Consider the following 19,158-nt stretch of genomic DNA (forward strand, 5'->3'; position numbering starts at 1 on the left):
TAAAACGTATTAAAAGCTGGAAAAAAAAGTAATAGTGCATAAATGGCATTTTTAATTGAAGGATAAAAAGTGAGGTTTCAAAGACAATAACGCTTCTTGGTTTCATTTCCATGGAGGAAAAAGTTACATATTTTTAAAAAGACTAACAAGTAATAGCTGTAAGTCGTCATGAAAATAGCTCAGTATTTTAATATTTGAACGACTGAAACACAACAAAGATCGCAGAAGCAGCTCGAGGCAAAACCGTGCAGAAAAATCCCCACGTGAATCCCAGTCCCCAGGTTTGGAATTTGAATAAATTCTCTGCCGCCGTTCTAAACCGCGTTTCGCCTTCCCAGGCACCAATGTGACGGTGAACTCGGTCCACCCGGGCACGGTGAACTCCGACCTGACCAGACACTCGACCCTCATGATGATACTGTTCACCGTCCTCTCCGTGTTCCTGAAGACGCCGCTGGAAGGAGCACAGACCAGCGTGTACTGCGCCGTGGCCGAGGAGCTCCACTCTGTGTCTGGGAAACACTTCAGGTAGGAGGCGGAGCGCTGCGGACAAAATCTACTTAAAAACAGAAAGAAAGAAAAAATGTCTGGTAATGGGATGGTGCTCTTTTCTGAATCATTCATCGGAGAGAAGAAGCGCCCGGAAAGAAATGTGGACATAAATCTACAAAAGCCGGTCGGTAATTTGTTCTTGCCTCCTGTATCATTAAAGAACGGAGCATGAGAAACTAAAAATATGGAAAATTTGCCTTTTCAGCTGTAGAATAGGGGTACATGGATGAAATCCCTGTAGTACTAAGATTTATTTAGCCATTTCATCTATTTTTATGCAAGTAGTTCAGGAACTATTTTGAATTTTTGCCAATAAACCTTGTTTACAGAGCAAATTTTAAATGTAATAATTAAAAAAAGCGATGAACCTTCCAGGTTTTGTCACAATATTGAATTATTCCATAGATCCAAATTGGTCGGTTTCGTGTGTCAGGATGAATGAATGAATGAGTTCCAAGTCGCCTCATGGCATTCTGACTAGGAAACACAAAGTCAATATCCGCTATGGGGGTAGCCAGGCTGAATTGATTTCTAATCAATTAATTGAATTTCCTGTTTTTCCAAGATTTAATTTTCAAAAAAATCTGAATTTTTGTCACCAATTCATTCCTTTATTTTGCATAGTTCAGAGTGATGTTAGCGACCCAAGAACTGCCATCATTTTCCTTCTTTTTTTTACATTTCCATTTTACAACTTTTATTTCCATTTATTTTGACTTTTTAGTCAACTTCCACAAGAAATTATTAAAAAAAAAGTTTTTGAAGATATTTTCTGTCATTTATGTTTTCATTTTTTTGAGGAAAAAAAACAGGGGGCATATCTTAAAATCTGACATTGAATTTGATTTAAAAAAAAAAAAACAAAATTGGAGATTTTTAAGCCGTATTGCCCAATCCTAATCCAATATGGCTGCTGTGCACATAGGATATAGTCAAAGTGTCAGAAATAAACAGATTTTTGGAGTTCTTATGTTTGACATCACATTAAACCGAAGGCAGGCATTGATAACGGACAACCTCATCCTTCACAATTCCCAAATTCTGACCTGGAAAAATGCTTGTCAAAGTTAAAATCAGGCCCTAGTTTACCATTCAACATGGCTGCCTCGTGTTGAACCCTTTCATGCATGAATTATGATCCTTTGTGTCAGGATTTTTTTTTACCAATTTCTTTTTTATTTTCTTAAGGCATAAAAAAAGGTATAAAAAAATGTATAAAAAAATTGAATATATATATATATATATATATATATATATATTATTTTTTCAGGTGATCAGTTGTTATTTTCTACAGATACAAAGTTGGTATTTGAAAAATACATCAGTAGTATTGTTCTTTAGGGGCTATCTGATGTTGCAATATATTTTTTACTTGCAAGAGTCGTCTACAGTAGGAGGAGGGACCGGGTCAGTTGGCATGCATTTTTGTCTGTCGGCCATATTGGATTTAACAAAAAATAATTTCTTGCATTTCTTGAATGGCCAGTAGTTGATGCCGTATTTTATGATGCATTAGTGTCCACTTCAGTGGTCTGTGTGCATTTATAACATAAAAATCCACAAAAAGCACAAGAAAATGGCTTTTTGATAGATATCTACTGTAGTGACCACTATGCATGAAAGGGTTAAAACATAGTAAACATGATAGGAGTCGACCGTTTATTTTGCTGTTTTTCCAATTATTGTCCTTATGAAACGAAATCAAAACGCAACATACATGTCATAATGAAACAGTATGGGATTAATAGTTTGATTTGTTACATTTATTTAGTTTTAATCATTCAAATGTAGGATTAACATTTGTGATTTGAAAAAAAAAAATCAAAAATAAAAATCACACAAATCTGATTTGTTTGATTTAAATCTTTTAGATCAAAATCAAAAACAATTTTGACCTTTTATTTAGTACTTTAAAAATAATGTAAATGAAGGATTAGCGTAGTTTTAATTACTTCTTGTACTTTTAATGATATTTGTGTTGTAGTTTCCTTGTATTTATTGTTAAAGTTTGTGTAGTTGCGTAATTTTAACCTTGGTTGTTTTTAGCTAGACAGTTTGAGCGTTGTCCAGGGACAACAGATGAAAAGTGGCCTTTTGGCTAATTCTGGCACATTTACCAAGATGTTAATTAATGTGCATTGCCCCCAGAGGATAAAATAAAATAAAAAAAGTACAGACTAGCAACATTCTGCTCAGATCAATCAGGGTTTGGACGGTCAGTTTCTATAAAGCTGTGCAACAAAATCAGAATGAATACAGACGGGAGCAGCTGGGGGTGACTCATGCTGTTATTAGCTCTTACATAATAACGGTCCGGGCCTTTTTTTTTGCTCCGGTTTCAGCGACTGCGCCCCCGCCTTCGTCGCTCCTCAGGGGAGAAGTGAGGAGACAGCCAGCAAACTGTGGGACGTCAGCTGCGAGCTTCTGGGCATCGACTGGGACTGAGTCCTCCTCTTCGCAACGCTCACACATTTCTCAGGCTTCCTCGGAGTCCCTCACACTTCTGTTCTCTTTTTTCATTTTTTATTTCGATGTTCTGTACTTGAAAGCTTTTCTTTCCGGTACGTTCTATAGGAAGTAAAACAATGTGAAGGTTTGTTTTTTTTTGTGAAATAAGATGCAGTAACGTTGGGCGTCTTGGTGCTCTGCTGCAGCTCGCTAAACCAGGACCGGTCTACTGGATCGACGGTTCATGTTTTAGGACTCCATTTTCGTAAAACAATGTGAATACAGCAAATGGCAAAAAAAAAAAAATTGAGAACAAACTTGATCTTTTTGTAATGCTGTTGCCGTACAATTAGCTGTCAACGCAGGGTAAAGAGACCAGCATCTTTTTCATTCTCATAGGATTTCATGTTCATTTCTTAGGAATTTGCAGTTAAATAGTTAACTCTTGTGCCAACTTTCTTAAAAAAAAAAAAAAGAAATGTCAAAAGCAGGGATTATATTCTACCGTTTATTAGCGTGAGTGTGCGCCATAAATGTATTGTTTTCTTCTTTATTTTAAGAGATGAGAACTTTTTTTCCCCCTTTTCTAGTGGCCCGATTGGCACGTTTTCGCAGATTTAATCTCCCAACTTAACGTTTTCGTTCATGTTCGTAGTTGCCGAGAGTTTACATTCTCTGTTTTATACAAGTCAAAACATGCCTTTTACGAAACTGACATTCATAGTAAGAGTTGAATGTTTACATTTTATGTAAATAAACAGAAACATTACAACGAGGGTGCTTGTGTGGCTCTTGGAATCTCAACCCGTCTCGACATTTCAGGCATTCCGTAGGAAACAGATGGTTGCTATGTGACCCAGGGCCATTTAGGAAAAAAGGAAAATTCAAGATGGAATGCTAATTGCAGGATTGCCTTTTATTCATTCAGGATGACGTCTTGGAAGTAGACGGGTCACACACCTCAACTGTTTGGATTATGTGTTTAAAGGTTTGCGTGTGTTTGTAGCGTATATAAAAAGAGCTGGAGGGCACTGAACCCCACATAAAGTTGAAACAAGATATTTACTAAACAAGACAGATAACCTGTGACAAAAATTTTACTCCTTTGCCTTCTCCCAGTACTGCGGGAACACACCACTCAGTTGGAAACAACCAATCAGAGATAGGCAGAGGGTTTCAGCGCTGTCAATCACTCTTGTGCTCCTCTCCTCCCTCCTACTCTTTGCTAAGCTACAGCTGATTCACCACAACAGAGATCCCCTCTAATGCTAAGGCTAGTTAGCATAGCCACCGATGGCAGCAGATAAACAGTTTTCCTGTTGTTTTTCCATCATTGGCACATTGAGGAGCATACAGGAGATTGATTGACAGCGCTAAGACCCTCCTCCTGGCTCTGATTGGTTGGTTTTGACCAGGAGCGATGCATTTCATTTTTGCAGACCGCAATGGTAGCACAGGGAGAAGGTGGAGGAGCTCAATTCTTCGCAGATTATCTGTCTCATATTATACTGTCAGGACATGGTGACGGTTTTAATAAATATGGAAAAAAATACATTTTTGTAAAAGTTTCATACTGAAGGTTGAAGTGAAGTATTTAATTATTGGAAACAAAAGTAGTCAATTTTTCCTACAAGCAGAAATTGTCCGATTGGAAACATAATCAGATAAATTTAAAAATAAATGCCATAAAACCCACTTTTATTCTTTCAGTATTTCTTTTTTCAAATTTTTGCAGGATGCGTGTGGCCGTATTTAAAAGTAAAATGAAGCAAACACCAGAAATAAACATCTCAACAAAAATCTATATATCAATAATTATTTTATTTCACAATTGACAATCAGAGCACAAAAATCATTAGTCCCTGCATTTTTTWAAAGCAGTTACTTAATTACATATTTCTTCATATTTTTCTTTTTTCCCCTAAATATTCATTTCAGTATAAAGTGCGGCAGTGATGGGACACAACAGTCGAAGTTACGTAGGGACAGAGTGCGTCTTCGTTCAGAATGGTTTTATTTGTTCCTCAATAATTACTAGGAGAAGATTCGTCACCAGGTTAGTGCAAAGACACACAAGGCAAAGAGGCAACACAACATCTCCACCGCCTGACGGTACTCCTTAAAACGTGTGACTGATTTAATGCAACTCAAAGTCGGACCTGGTTTTGTGACTGTGTGTGTGTGTGTGTTTTTTTTTAACTCTTAATGTGATGCACAGACACCGTCTGTATCTACCATAAGGACAGACAAAAAAACCAAAAAAAAACTAGGAGTCTGACTAAGCAACAGTGTTTCTGATCTCATAAACGAAGTGGATCCCTTCCTGCATCCCACCTGAAATTTAAACATTTTAAAATGTTCTTAAATGCCCTGAAATATAATTATTTCTTTGTACAACTGCTTTAAAAGGATAGTTTGGGATTTTTGAAGTGGGGTTTGGTTAAAAAAAATTTTTTTAGAAGCTCTTAATATCTCTCCTCCAGCAGATAACTTTTCATCCACATTAGAGAGTACTTGAGGCTAAAGCTAATGGCTAACTAAGACCAGCATATTTTAGATTCTTTAAATGGTTCCATCACGTGCCTTCACAAGAAAGTGTTGATAAGTTTATTTTCTTGTCAAACAACTACTGCATTGCTGTTCTGATGCTCAGTCATCTTTGGCTGCTGTTTCATAACACCGAATGATTTACAGCTGCAAGCGTCAAAAACACCTAACTGTAAAGTGGTGGGGAAAAAATGTACAGTCTCTTGTGAAGATGGAGACATTTAATATCTGTTAATGTTTGAACTGTTTCCCAGAAATATTATCTTCAGGTTTGAGTTGTTCTGAACTGCAGATAAAACAGACGGTGCGGCTGGCCAGCTGTTAGCCTTCCGTCGCTCTGATTTCTGTATCGTTCTCCAACCTCACTACAATGTTATATCTGTCTACTGCCGCTGAGGGAACCGTTATTGATTACTTTATAGGAACCCTCCTGTTTCTGTTTAAAGAACTCAACTTTAGCTTAATAATTCTACCTAAAAATTTGCTTAAATAATGTTAGCTAAAGCTAACGTTATTTTAGAAACTTCTACCCCTTCTCAGATAATCATTTTCAGAATCAATGGAGGCTGGAGACGATGCATCAATAATGATTTTCCTGTGTGAAAAAAAACAAGAGGAAAAGTAAAATGATTCCTGGTCCAAGTAATCCATTAAGGCTAGTACTTTTTAAATGCATCTTTTTCACTTTATCTTTATAATCAATTGGTTAGTGCAACTGGAAAAACAGGTTCTGCTTTCATTGCATGTTTCACATGGGCAAATCATGAACTGTAATCTGCTTCCTGCCTCTGCGTAATGTGTAAATAAGATCCGAATACCAACCTGTCAACGGTTTAAATGTTCATAAAACTGTTTGGGTAAACAAGTGTGACTGTTTTGATACTGGAATTTAAGCTAACAAGTTAGCTTTTAGCTTTAACCTCCACGTCCAACTAATCTGGATAACATAAGCGATCTGCTGTAGCTAGGATATCCCCTCCTCACAACCTTTTAACAGCACGTCGCTTCAAACATCCTGCACTATCCTTTTCAAAGAAACACTCACTGAAAATGTGTTTTGTACACGTAAACTAAGTCTCTGGGACACAACAAGAACATCTGTTAGGTATGTAACATTTTGACAAAGAACATTGAAAGTGAACAAACCAAAACACACACAGCCATTAATATCGTAACAGAAAAAAAAAACAAAAAAAAACTGGTAACATTTATCAGGGGACCTCCAGTCAGTTTCAGATTTTCTTTTTTCCCTTTAGGCTGAGGTAGGAAACAAACACACACCAATGCAAAGCAGCGTGCGTTTTAGTCAAGTACCGTCCTTTTTAAATACCGTACCGATGAAAAGCAACGTCGTCTTTTGAGAATCGGCACAGTGGTGATTCACAGCTTTACCACAGAAGGAACGCTACGTACGTGACAAAAGGTTTTCCGACTGGTTCTACCGTCAACACAGGGTTAGCGCTGGTTTAGCGCTAGTGTTTGCTAGAGCTAACTTACCAGCGCACACTTTTTGAGCCGGTGCAAATTGATTCTCAAGAGTTTCACATCTGAGAAACCGATGCTACGATTTTGTGTAAAATGTTCAGAAATTAAAGAAAAATTAAATCACTTGTCAGTTATACTAGTTTTAGAAAGTAGAATTACTGCATAATGCCAACATGATGCACAGACGTGTCCTCTTTGGTCGCAGGGGAACGCCACAATTATTTCAAATGAAAGTACTTGTTTACACAAAATCTAAAAATATGTTTTGTGGCTTCTGCAGAAAGTTGAAATATTTTCCTCAAATGGTTTCACATCAGCAAATTCAGCCTGGGGGGTTTTCAACTGAGCCCTAGAAGTTTTTGCAACGCATATAATTAGCAGGGTAGGACTGCTGCGATCACGCCAAAGGAGTTGTGGTGGGTAAAAAAACAACATGTCAGTGGGGAGATTTAAGCCAGCAGACCCTGAGGCCCACGTCGCTGTGTTTTAAACACGTAGTGTGCAGATCGCGTCTGATGGTACGGAAGTTTGTGCGACTCTTTTTGTTCCAGAGTTTCCCCTTCTTTACCTGGCGGTGGGCCGGCTCTGACGCGGCGGGGGGGACTTGCTGCGCTCCGAGAGCCACTGGCGGCAAATGTTCTGCATCACAGAGTCCTGCGCTCCTTCGGCCGCTTGCAGGACGTCCTGGACCAGCGGGCCCGCCCGGCCGGGGTCCAGCTTCACGGCCAGCAGGTACGCCGGCCTCAGTTTACTGCACACCAGGTAGGCTTTGATCTGAGACGGAAAGTTTCAGATGCATGCAATTAAATTTTAACAGATTTTTTTTTTCAGTTTTATCTTTATTGAAGTTCATGAAAAATTACTTTGTGCAATTAAAGCAGAACAAACACCAGTCTACCTTGGTTTCTACGCTCTTTATCTCCATGATGAGGCTTTCCAGCTCCTTGGCCTGAACCAAAACAAAGGTGAGAATCAGACCGACAGCATGTCACAGTTTGACCTTCAGCTCCCTCCTAGTAATTTCTGCCACTTACGTCAGCCGGCCCCTTATCAGCCACAGACACACAGCTGAGGATGAGGGCGTCGCAGTCGCCCCTGGTGGCGGTGCCCGACTCGCCCACGCATTTGAGGAGCTGCTTCACGGCGCCGTACTGCCTCTTCCGGACGAGCCGGTGCCCCGCCATGACGTAGACGGCCTGCGCCTCCAGCTGGAAGTCCTGCGAGGGCAGAAGGAGGAAAGAGAGGAGAGGAAGTTGAATAAAAATGTTAAATACTCTCTGTGATTGGGACTCGAAAGCGAAGCCGCTTAGCTTTGCTTAAACGTACCTGTATGACTCTGTACGCGATGCCGAACCCTTCCTCTATGTTTTTTCCTCCGAGCATCACCTGCGGCACAAGGGAAAAAGAACATGTGATTCCAGAGTTCATGTGTTCACAAATTCTTTGTCTTGTAACAATAATCGTATAACATTAACTTTAATGTAAGCTCTGGGGGATGTTATGCAGAAGAAAAAGACCTGTGACTTAATCTCAATATGAATCCAGATGTTCTTTCTGAGCGGTTTATCAGAGAATGTTAATAAGCATTCTCTCCATCGTGAGCAACAACAAACACAACAGGTCAGACGGATAAAGTTATGGAAAAGTTGAACTTAAAAACTGATATCATTGGCAGCCCCTCTTGAAAAATGGTGGCCAGACAAAGGCAAACGGAGTCATCCTCTTCAATGAAGACATAAACGTAAAACCCAATAAATAAATAAATACTAAATAAATGTTTTGTTTTTTTTGTTTTGTTTTTTAGCTTGCAGGACGTCCTGTGAGCTGTAGGACCTCCGTAAACGTTTTACTGGCCTGGACACCCATAGCCAGCAGGATGACACCGTCAAAGCTACAACGGAACGAATGTGCAATTAAAATGGTCTAGTCAAAGTCTAGACCTCAATCAGGTTGAGTAAGTTGTTGTTTTCCAGGCAACTCTCAAGCTATTTTGTCTTAAGACGTGTAAAGCTGCTAGTGAAATGCCGGGGCGTTCACTCATAGACACTAGGGGGTGCTAGAGAACCTGCCTTTTTTCCCTCTGCACAAAAAAAAGTGCCCTTCTGAAATCCTTTTTGTTGTGGCTATAATTGCATCATTCCTAAATGGATTATTATCCTCAGAAGGCGAGTCAGAAACATCCAGCTTCACCTTGCAGGCGACCTCCATCTTCACAGAGTTTAAACCGAACAGCGTCGGCGGTGAGCCGGATCCAGTCGGCCTGGAGCGAGGTCTGCCGGCCTGCGAGGCGCCGGAGGACGCCGCCTCACAGCGGTGCAGGAAGCGAGTCACCTCCAGCTGCAGTTCGATTGTGTTCATGTGCCTGCAGAAGGTTCAGTCATCTCTGCTTGAAATGTTCAAAAACTCTGACAGAAAAACAACAGAGGGTACAAAACCCCTTTTTAAATCGCAACGACATGTTTATCACATAACCTGGACACGTCGCTGGATGACATCGTCTTCCTGAAGGAGCTGACGGACGGTTTTCTCCTGCCGGCGCCTCGGCCTTGCTGCTCCTGCAGGTATGTCTTCAGGTGTTCTTTGGCTCTGGCCAGCCAGCGCTGCAGAACGTCCACATAAGAGTCAGACGCAGGCTTGACTTAAAAAACAAAAAAAACAAATTGTCCACTTGAGACAAAATAAGACAGAAATACCTGCTGCTCCCCCAGCTGTAGGTATGAGGTCGCTCCATGTGTGAAGAATCGTATGCAGGTCATTGCGGCGCGGACGTGATCCTGCACAGAAAACAAAAAAATAACACTTTTAAAATCGGATTTAACACTAGATGATATTTTTGTTGTACAACAAAGTATTGGGGACAGACTACGAGAATTTTTGTTCAATTACAAAAATAAAAACTAAATTTCCTCAGAAAAAAATTTTCTCATCAAAAAAGTTGTTTTAATAAAAGGCTGGGATGGAGTTAAGAGCTGACATGTGTAGTTCTTTCTTAATTGCTTAAAAATCCTTCTACTACTTGTAATTGTCATGCTATTATGTTCAAAGATGAAGTATTTTTTGTAGTATGAAGTATTATTAAGTATTACTTGTAAAAAGCAGGATGCTCACCATTCTTCACTTTAATTTTTCTTATTTTTCATGTTGGAGTTCTCATAAAATGATGATTTATTCCCTTGATATTACACCGTTATTCTTGCATTATTTCAACTCTGTTGTCATACAACTGTATTCTTGTAGGATTATGACTTTCTCCTTGTGATTAAAAATTAAAAATCATAGCCTGGCCCTGATATTCTGACGTAGGGTTGACCTGTAGACAGAAGCTGTTAAAAATGCTTGTCAAACAAGATGGCCGCCGCGGGCATGCTGACATCACTCTGAAATATAGAAACCCAAGGAGGCAAAATCCACATTTTCCAAAAATGAAATCCTCAAAACCCAAAAATTCGATGATTAAAATAGATTTCTGACCCAGCTCTGGTTTAATCTAAATGATAAAAACTAAACCTTTACAAACAACAGGAAAAACACAAAACTAAAAGCAGATCCTACCATCATGAACTGCTGCAGCTGGTACAGACAGTGATAGTACTGCTTCCGCTGCAGGAACTGGCAGGAAGCCATCAGGTAGCGGCTCCACGAGTCTAAGCTGGGCTCTAGTTTTCCCATGATGCCCTGCAGCTTGCTGAGATGCCCTCGCTCCACGCATGGCTGCAACACGCCCTCCAGAAACACTTCCTCGGGACACTCCTGAGCCGCCGGACGGCGTGCCAACACACAAGCAAACGTCTGATTCTGCAGCACAAGGGGTCAGCCCGAATACGACCCGTAACCACGGAGCCTCACCTTGGTGAGAAGATACGTCAGGGCCTCCTCGTCACAGTTGTGGCGCATGTAGAAGCTGACGACAGCCAGGTGGGGGCCGTACGTCTTCAGGTAATAGAGACACTCCTGGTGGAGGTAGCTGCTCTGAGTCGGGGCGTCTTGTCGTTCTGCTGGACTGACCTCGTTCAGAGCGTCCTCCAGCTCCCGGAGGGACGCCAAAATGTCTTCGCCGTACGACTGACGGAGGAGACGGGAGGCGGCGGTTTAACAAACAGAACAATTCACAGCTTAAATATGTCGGAGAATATAATTAAGGCTGTCACGACAAGCAATGAATCAATTAATCACGTGATAAACTGAAGCGAGTGCGATCATTTCCGGTGGGACGCCAGTGGACAGAGAGATGCTCCTTTTTAAAGACGGTTGAAAAGCCGCCATTTTTAGAAACGCTGCAAACATTTGACACAAAGTAGTTAGTTTATCTACCCTGTCTAAGCTGAATGATTATTAAGTGGAGATATGCAAATCCGATATTAATATCTGTATCGGTCCCAGTAATGATGAAACTTCTAGATCTGTGATCCATAAGGGCAGATCTACTCAGTCTGATTCTACGCTTTGTGTTCTGAGAGACATCATGCTTTATTATTAAGTTTACCTTATGTTTAGAATTACTAATCAGACTTTCTGCACCATTTCAAAGAAGTTTAAGAGTTTATGTTTGTAAATTTCAACATATTTATTATTTATTTTACATCAGCTGTTATACTCCTAGCTGCACTGACTTAAAGTTGTGTTGTCTTAACATGTTGGACCAAACTAGTGAAGCTTTGGTGTATTTAAGTGTGTTGTACTGGTGAGTTATCAAATAAATGTGCAATTCAGTACATTTATGTATGTATTTACAAAACAAATAACATTTTAAGTCAGTTAAGCTCTGCTTTTCTGTTTCAGAACGGTGTCGCTCCATACTAGGATTATTTTTAGTTTATTAGTAACGTCAGAAATTGTGGAGTATAACAAGCTTCTCACCGGGGCGCCAGCAGGCCGTATGGTAGTCTCGAGGTGATGGACGATCTCCTGCAGCAGAGAGGGGCCCAGATTGAGCTGGTTCCGGTCCACCGGAGGCTTCAGGCAGCGGGAAAACTTCTCCCTGGCTCCGGAAAGGTTCCCGGCCTTCAGAGACCCCAGAGCCCACGCCTGCCACACGCCGCTGGGGTCGAGGCCGCTCTTTGTCGACACCTAGCAACACCACCAGACATCGTCGTCGTAATCATCAATGCGCTAAAGGGCGAAAAATATTTAAATCAAATCCCAGGAAGCCCCACCTCCACCGCCAGCTGGTAGTGTTCTGCCTCCAGCAGCTGATTGCGAAGGCGTGTGACGGCGGTCGTCTCCAGGATGTCGTCCAGAGAGGGGACGTATTTGTAATTGGCCAGCACCAGAATCTTCAACACGTCTACTTTGCTGATGTAGCTGCGAACGGGAAGAAAGAAGAAGAAGCAAAAGCTTTGAAACCGACATTCAGAGAGGATTTAACACGTGAGTGGATGGAACGATGATGAAGCTTCAGTGGAGGAAAACAGACATTTATTCTCCAACAAAAAACTATTAATGGGGATCTAAGTTTATATTTAAGCTTATATGCACATTATTTGAACTTGAAAATTAAATCAAGACCATGATGAATAAAAACTCACTGACATTATCTGCTGCATCATCCACCCAGCTCATAAATGGGGAACTTCAAAACTAAATATCCTGGATCAATAAAAGCCAAAAATGGATATTTATGATGACAAATTTTACTGGATTGTCCAAGAAGTTATTGCAATAAACGATGATATTGAAGCTTTGAGACTATTTCCCACTAATGAACAGGTAATGACATAATAATGCATTAAGTGACTGATAAACTTTAACTTTGCACACTGGAAGTGGGAGACATTTTAAATACATCAAGATATAAAACGACAATCAAAAACAACAAATTAAAAAAAAGCCAATTAAAAACCACACACACAACTGAAACCATAAATAAAATGGTTTACGACGTCTCTACAAAACTGCCCTTGAAGAAATATTAAAATCATCAGAATGGAAAATATTGAGCTCATTTTAAATAATTACGCAATTAACTGATTCATTAACCTCATTTGTGATTCAGTTCAATTCAAATATGCTTTACAGATCCCAAACAGAAATTAAATATCGTTTTAACTCTTGTTATCCAGGGTTCCTCAAAGAGTTGCTGTATTATTGCTGCAGGAAGGATCTCCTGTAGCAGTCTGTGTTACAGCAGTTCTACCTACAGAAGCCCCTGACTGAAGACTTTTTGTTTTGTTGCATAACACTCATATAAAGAAAGTGTGTACGTTTCTAACCTGCTCTGTACGTTCTGTAAGGACGCAGTGAGGTAAGTGGGGGAAATATCAAAGAAACTCTTTACGTCACGCATCCTGTGACTCAAAGTGTTGCAGTCTGGTTGCAGCGATGAGCTACAGTTTTGTAAACCTTCCGGTGTCGGTTCACTTTTGAGGAACTTCAAAACTAAATAAAAGAATATATATTCCTTTTCAGGTCTGTAAAGCTATTTGACACTCAGCCTCAAGTCGCAGGTCACTGGTCACAGGTCGCGTCCTACCTGTCGCATAAAGCCAGGTCGTGGCTCTGACCGACTTTCACAAACATCAGCTTGGCGCTGAACAGCAGCTGACGCATGACGTCGGTGAGGAGGCAGGCGTCCACCTCTGGGTTGGTCAGTTTCCGGGACAGGGAGCGGCAGTGGTTGATGAGCTGGTGACCGCAGGCGGCTTGGTCGCTGTGCAGAGACAAGATGGCCACGCAGAGGTGCGCGCTGGGAGCCTGGAGGCGTTAGCAAAACAGATGTTTACGTTTAAGCTACCGACACACAAACACAACTCTAAAGATGAGAAATGTATCATTTTTAAGTCGCTTTGTTCCAAAATTAAGGCTTTTATCAGGACGAATGCGGGAAGAGGAGTAAACATGGAAGGAAAAGTACAAAGTTAGTATTTTTGCTCGTCATGCTACAAATACAAACTTTAATGTATTTTTTGGGGATTTATTGGGAATTATTTCTTTACAAAATAGACTTCTATTCAGCCTCCTGTACTCTGATGTGCCTAAATAAAAACATTAGTTGAACCAAACAATGTAAAGTCAGACCTGTTCGTAGTAGAACTCGCTCCGCTGCAGCTGGTTCTCGGCAGGGCTTGTGGTCAGCCGGATGTGTCGATGGACCACTTCAGGCAGGTGCAGCATCCCGTCCAGAGGCTCCTGGGACACAACCGGGCTTCCGATGACTGATCCGAGACAGACAGAGGAGCGGGAGGCCAATCAGCAAACAGAGGCCTGCAGGAGAAAGTTACTAAAGCAACGGTACAGGACGTCAACCTACCTTCAGCAGACTCAGACTCCTCTTCAGAACTGCAAAATCAAAATATGAGGAGGTGAGTTTGAGGAATGATTGAGTTTAACTTGATCAAACTGGTTCCTCTCAGAGGAAGTTCAATTTTGAATGGCTGGACTGCACAAGGCACTATGTAAAAAGACTTACAAATAAATGAAGGCTGGGAGTTTAAAGGGTTTTTTTTTTTTACATACAAAAGTCCTGAGCTGGAACCTATTTTTTTTTACATTTCCGGTGCGCCCATAAATCTGACGCACAAGCAACATCCAGAAGCAACGCGATGGAGAACAAAGCTGCTTTTCTCGGCTCACCTGAGATTCATTTGTGCTTAGAAAAAAACGATTTGATTGGACGCTAGAAAAAACTATCTTTGTGTTCAAGTTGTGCTAAAAGGAGCTAGCCTATCAGTGAAACTATTCTATAATAAAAAAGCATCCCAATGCTAAACATGTAGCAGTAGCACAGAACGTCCTGGATGCTAATGTCAGCATCCACAGTTCACATGAGTTCCATGAGTGATGTGTAATAACACTTTGCACCAATCTGATGCTTGAATAGCCCAAATAGTAGATGGAAAGCAATAAATGTATTCCTTTTTGACATTGAATGTTCATTTATTAAATAATTTAACAGCAAAATAGATTTTTGAAAGGAAAACGTTGTTTTCTTTTTGTCAGTATATGGTTTTTGATTAAAATGTGATTATTTAGAAGGCCCTGCTACTAAAACAAACAAATAAACAAACAAAAAAATGTGCTCCTTAAAAAGGAACTCACTCTGGGTGGAAGTAAAGGTAACACTGGTCGCAGACTCGGACTTCCTCTCCTGGACACCCGTCGAGCAGCATCTTCCTCTCCGAACACGCGCTGCACACCAGGCGGCCACATCTGCGACAGTGATGCCGTCTGTTGAACTGAAGACCAACAGGGATGGAGACGGCGCAAATATTCAAGTCAGTTCCTTTAGTTGCCAAAAAAAGCAACTAACGGCTGCCAAACTCATTTTCATTTTGAGCCACATCAAGATCATAAATGTTCTCAATGGGCCGGTTGTGCCTGAATGTATTAGTAAAAACCATTAACCTGTTTTTATTTTAGTATTTATCCGTTTCATTCAATAAGGACTTCTTAAAATTAAATAATACTGAACATCTTTTCTTATTGATCAGTTCCTTCCAGATTTTGTGATTGTTTTTGTGATTTGTTGCAATCAAATACACGGATTTTGCTGTGCTAATTTAAAAATATTTGCAATGCTTTCAAATTTATGATGTTGAGTGACATCAAGTAAGGCTGAAGCAGCTAGTAGTAAAACTTAAAATACTGCCACCTGCAGGTGGGAGTTAGCAGCCACTTAAACCAGATGCTTTTGACCATTTTTGAGAAACATTTTGCATTAGTGTGAAGAAAATCTGTTGATTCTGCCTGCATTTCCTCGATTGCAGAATCATGAAAAGCTGACATAACTTGGTGTTGGAGTTTTGTGGGCCATGTCAAAAGCTACGGTGGGCCGGATTTGACCCCAGGGCCTCCAGTTTGACACCTGTGTTTTAGTGACTTCCAGTACCGGAGCAACAACATAAAGTACCACAGAAAAAACTAGTAAAATGTAAATAATGGATAAATGGAATATTGTGCAAACTGTCTTATTAGAAASTCAAACAGTTTAGAGCAAGTGAATTTGTGGTTCACTTGCTCTAAATTCACTGCATGAAACAACGTCATTCGATCCCATTGAGAACTTCCAGTTTTACAACCAGAACTTCAGCTGGTCTTCCTGCTGTCACTCACCATGGTGAACCTCTCCCGCCGGCAGACCATGCACAGGTCGTGCTGGGTGTCGGGGACCCAGTCCTTCCGGGCCGGCGGCTGATCTGGGGGCCGGAACTTGGCAGGCAAGCGCCGGCGTCGCTCCGACGAGACTCGATCCTTCTCCTTGTCCGAGCTGTTTGCAGACGAGGTGTGTGTCGGGGTGCTGCCTGCCGTCGAACGCAGGGGAAGTTAACGTGAAGAAAAGTAAAGTAAAAAGAAACCAGATTATGAAGGTAGAGCGTTCGTCTCACTTGAGGAAGAAGCCGGAGAGTCGATTCGGCTGAATGACTGGGTGCTGAGCTCGTGTGCGGGACACTGCAGCAGCGAGTCCTGAAGGCTGATGACGGAGTCTGGAAAACAAGGCGACGCATATTTTGTTGCAATAAGCTCCACAGGGTTTTCCGAAGTATAACATACCCTGATCTAATTTAGTTTTTTAAATAATCTTGGTATCCAAATAAACCTACATTAGAAATGTAAGTATTACAGCAGCTGCTGTAGCTTCAGAGAAAATGAAGTTGGAACATAAAATTAGGTTTGTTTTTGTTCCTTGACAGAATCCTTATATCATTATACAGCATTAAAAACCTTTCAGAAATATCACAAATTACAATAGAAACTTTTGGAAACCATAAATCCACATTTACAAGCACAAAAATGATGCAGATGAGGTAAACTAAAGCAAATTTACAGAAGATTCAATAAAAGAAAACAAACCAAAAAAATAAAATATGCTGTTTTGTCTTTGGCGCAGCTTGACACCACCTACAAAACCGTGGATTTCTTTACCTACTAAACTTTAATATACTTAATTTTACATATCTGAAATTGCTTTTTTGTTTTATTTTTTTTCAATACCCACATTTATTTGTTTATCCATTATGTTATAATAAAACAATAAAAAAAATTAAAACCACAGAAATATATACTCTGACTTTTTTGCCACTACCAGAACCCCATACAATGTAATTCTGATGAAGGTTCCTGGTCACGAACTCTCAGATTTTTTTGAGACGTCATTGTGCTTCAAAAACAAACAATATTATCCCGTCAAACTAAACACCCCATCCTGAATCAGGTAGGGAAAAAGGAATTTAAAATTAATTAAGCACTGATTTAGGTCCCAGTTAGAAACCGGACCTGCAGCACCAACCTGAACGCGACCTCTCTTTGGGGGCGCATGAGAAGTCCAGGGCCTTGGAGGCATAGTCCACCAGGAGCTTATCGATGTCCTCTGCGCTGAAGCCGGCCTCGTGGCCAACCAGCAGGCTGTGCAGCGTTTGCACCGCCACCTCCACCCACTCCACCTTCAGGTTCATCAGCAGCTGCTCGAGCATAAGCATGGGTTCTGAAAGCAGAGGGAAATAGTCCTCCCTGGAGGCCAGTGGGAGGGTCAGCAGCACCTGGAAGTAGAAACATATTTATGGACACTAAACTTGATGGTAAAGCCAACAAGAACAGGGCATCTGCAGATTTCAGTAAATCAAATTTACGACTTGTATGAAATCCAAGACAAAAAAAAGAAAAAAAGAAAAAACAATAGATTTAGTGAATGTTTGGGAGATAATGCCTGTATTACAAGGATAGTAAAAACTAAAATTTCTGGGCTCTGCTTGTGTCTCTTGTTTAGAGATCACTTACTTTTAAGCTAAGCTCAACGTGTCTAGCTTAAAAGTTTTACTGTTTTTTGGAAGCGGGTTTGTACAGAATGCACCCATCATCATATGGGTCGTCAACAGAAGTGAGCAAGTGACAAAAAATAATGTCATCCAGCCAACTGGCCATAAATTTACCCTTATTCATGTAGACGCAAAAAAGCTAGCTAGCAAAATTCACCGCAGAGTTGGGTAATTAACTAGTTACATTTACTTGAGTAACTTTTTGGAATAAATGTACTTTTAGGAATATTTTTACTACTCTTTACTTCTTACTTTAACTTGAGTAAGATTTCTGGATACTCTGCCCAGTGCCCACTGTAAGTAACTTCACTGAATGAAGGACAAGATTGTTCTAACCAAAAGTCCAGACACAGACACTTTTTTCTTCAAGTTTCATATTGAAATAAATTGATTTTTTTTAAATTCCTTTGCACGATTTTGTTATTTTGTAATTATGTTATTTGTATTACTCATTTTGATTTTTAAAATACTAGTGTTTCTTTCTATTTTGGTGTTTTTGTCATTTTTAAATTATTAATGTTTTGACCAGTTACACATCGATTGAGAAGCATTTGTTACCAAATGCTTTTTTACTCTTACTTTAGTAATTTGTTGAACGGCTACTTTTTACTTTTACTTCAGTAAAACTATGCTGAAGTAGTGCTAATCTTACACGAGTGCAGTTTTTGGCTACTTTCTAATTAGCAGCTAGTTAGCGTAGCGTCAGGAGTCTCAAATCACAGAGCACAATAAAGATGTCTGCTCAACACTCAAAACTTTTACCTGACAGAAAAGTTATGTGAGATAAGTACTAAGCAATTAAATAGTAATACCTTCACACGATGTAAGACTTGTGATTAACATATTTAAGGCCAACTTACATTTATTTAAAAACAGATGGGAACAGATTTATGGGAGAATACATGGAAAAAATTATAGTCTCCTTGCAAATTACAAAACTTTAGGAACAGACAAGTTTCAAAATATGTTTTTGTAGGCAATAAGTTCTTTATTTATGGAAGACGGGGAGTGTCTGGGAGGGTTTTTTTTACTGACAAACAAAGGAAAATTACACAACAGGATACAAGGAGAACTCCAGAATGTTCCCAGCACAGGCACAAGCTGTACTTCCTGTGTTTTCAGAAAACAGACATGCAGGCCCAGACAGGTGCCTGACATCCTGGTAACAACATGTGAAAGAACTGCAGCGGGAAAAGAGCAAACATAACCGAAGCATTTTTTAAATTTATTTATTTTTACAATTTACACTTTGCTTTTTGAAGTTGATTAGCGTTTTCCAAGAACATTTTCCTTATTTGTGACTTTCTGTTTATCTGGGGTATAAATATGATGCGACACAGATTTCATCTTTCAACACACACACACACACACCCCCACA

General features: G+C 40.2%; 2 protein-coding genes across 4 annotated transcripts in view; one reads left to right on the top strand and one right to left on the bottom strand.

Moving 5' to 3' along the window:
- The window catches only part of rdh12 (retinol dehydrogenase 12), a 14,384-nt gene extending 10,608 nt beyond the window's left edge, over nt 1-3,776 (top strand). For all 3 annotated transcript variants that reach the window (XM_008398899.2, XM_008398898.2, XM_008398897.2), the window contains exons 6-7: nt 339-528; nt 2,895-3,776. In XM_008398899.2, the coding sequence (XP_008397121.1) occupies nt 339-528; nt 2,895-2,997 (293 nt within the window). In that variant the 3' untranslated portion in view covers nt 2,998-3,776. The remainder of the gene's footprint in view (nt 1-338; nt 529-2,894) is intronic.
- Nucleotides 3,777-4,802: 1,026 nt separating this feature from the next.
- Nucleotides 4,803-19,158, bottom strand: part of zfyve26 (zinc finger, FYVE domain containing 26) — a 35,156-nt gene continuing 20,800 nt past the window's right edge. Inside the window, exons 26-43 of the mRNA XM_008398902.2 lie at nt 17,255-17,504; nt 16,353-16,451; nt 16,081-16,268; nt 15,067-15,203; nt 14,279-14,307; nt 14,047-14,183; nt 13,502-13,722; nt 12,186-12,333; nt 11,890-12,099; nt 10,879-11,094; nt 10,585-10,782; nt 9,726-9,806; nt 9,505-9,632; nt 9,223-9,394; nt 8,359-8,418; nt 8,067-8,249; nt 7,931-7,981; nt 4,803-7,806 (exon numbers count right to left, since the gene is read on the bottom strand). Of these exons, the coding sequence (XP_008397124.1) occupies nt 7,597-7,806; nt 7,931-7,981; nt 8,067-8,249; nt 8,359-8,418; nt 9,223-9,394; nt 9,505-9,632; nt 9,726-9,806; nt 10,585-10,782; nt 10,879-11,094; nt 11,890-12,099; nt 12,186-12,333; nt 13,502-13,722; nt 14,047-14,183; nt 14,279-14,307; nt 15,067-15,203; nt 16,081-16,268; nt 16,353-16,451; nt 17,255-17,504 (2,718 nt within the window). The 3' untranslated portion in view covers nt 4,803-7,596. The remainder of the gene's footprint in view (nt 7,807-7,930; nt 7,982-8,066; nt 8,250-8,358; nt 8,419-9,222; nt 9,395-9,504; nt 9,633-9,725; nt 9,807-10,584; nt 10,783-10,878; nt 11,095-11,889; nt 12,100-12,185; nt 12,334-13,501; nt 13,723-14,046; nt 14,184-14,278; nt 14,308-15,066; nt 15,204-16,080; nt 16,269-16,352; nt 16,452-17,254; nt 17,505-19,158) is intronic.

Source organism: Poecilia reticulata, linkage group LG22, assembly GCF_000633615.1.
Source record: "Poecilia reticulata strain Guanapo linkage group LG22, Guppy_female_1.0+MT, whole genome shotgun sequence".
NCBI lineage: Eukaryota > Metazoa > Chordata > Actinopteri > Cyprinodontiformes > Poeciliidae > Poecilia > Poecilia reticulata.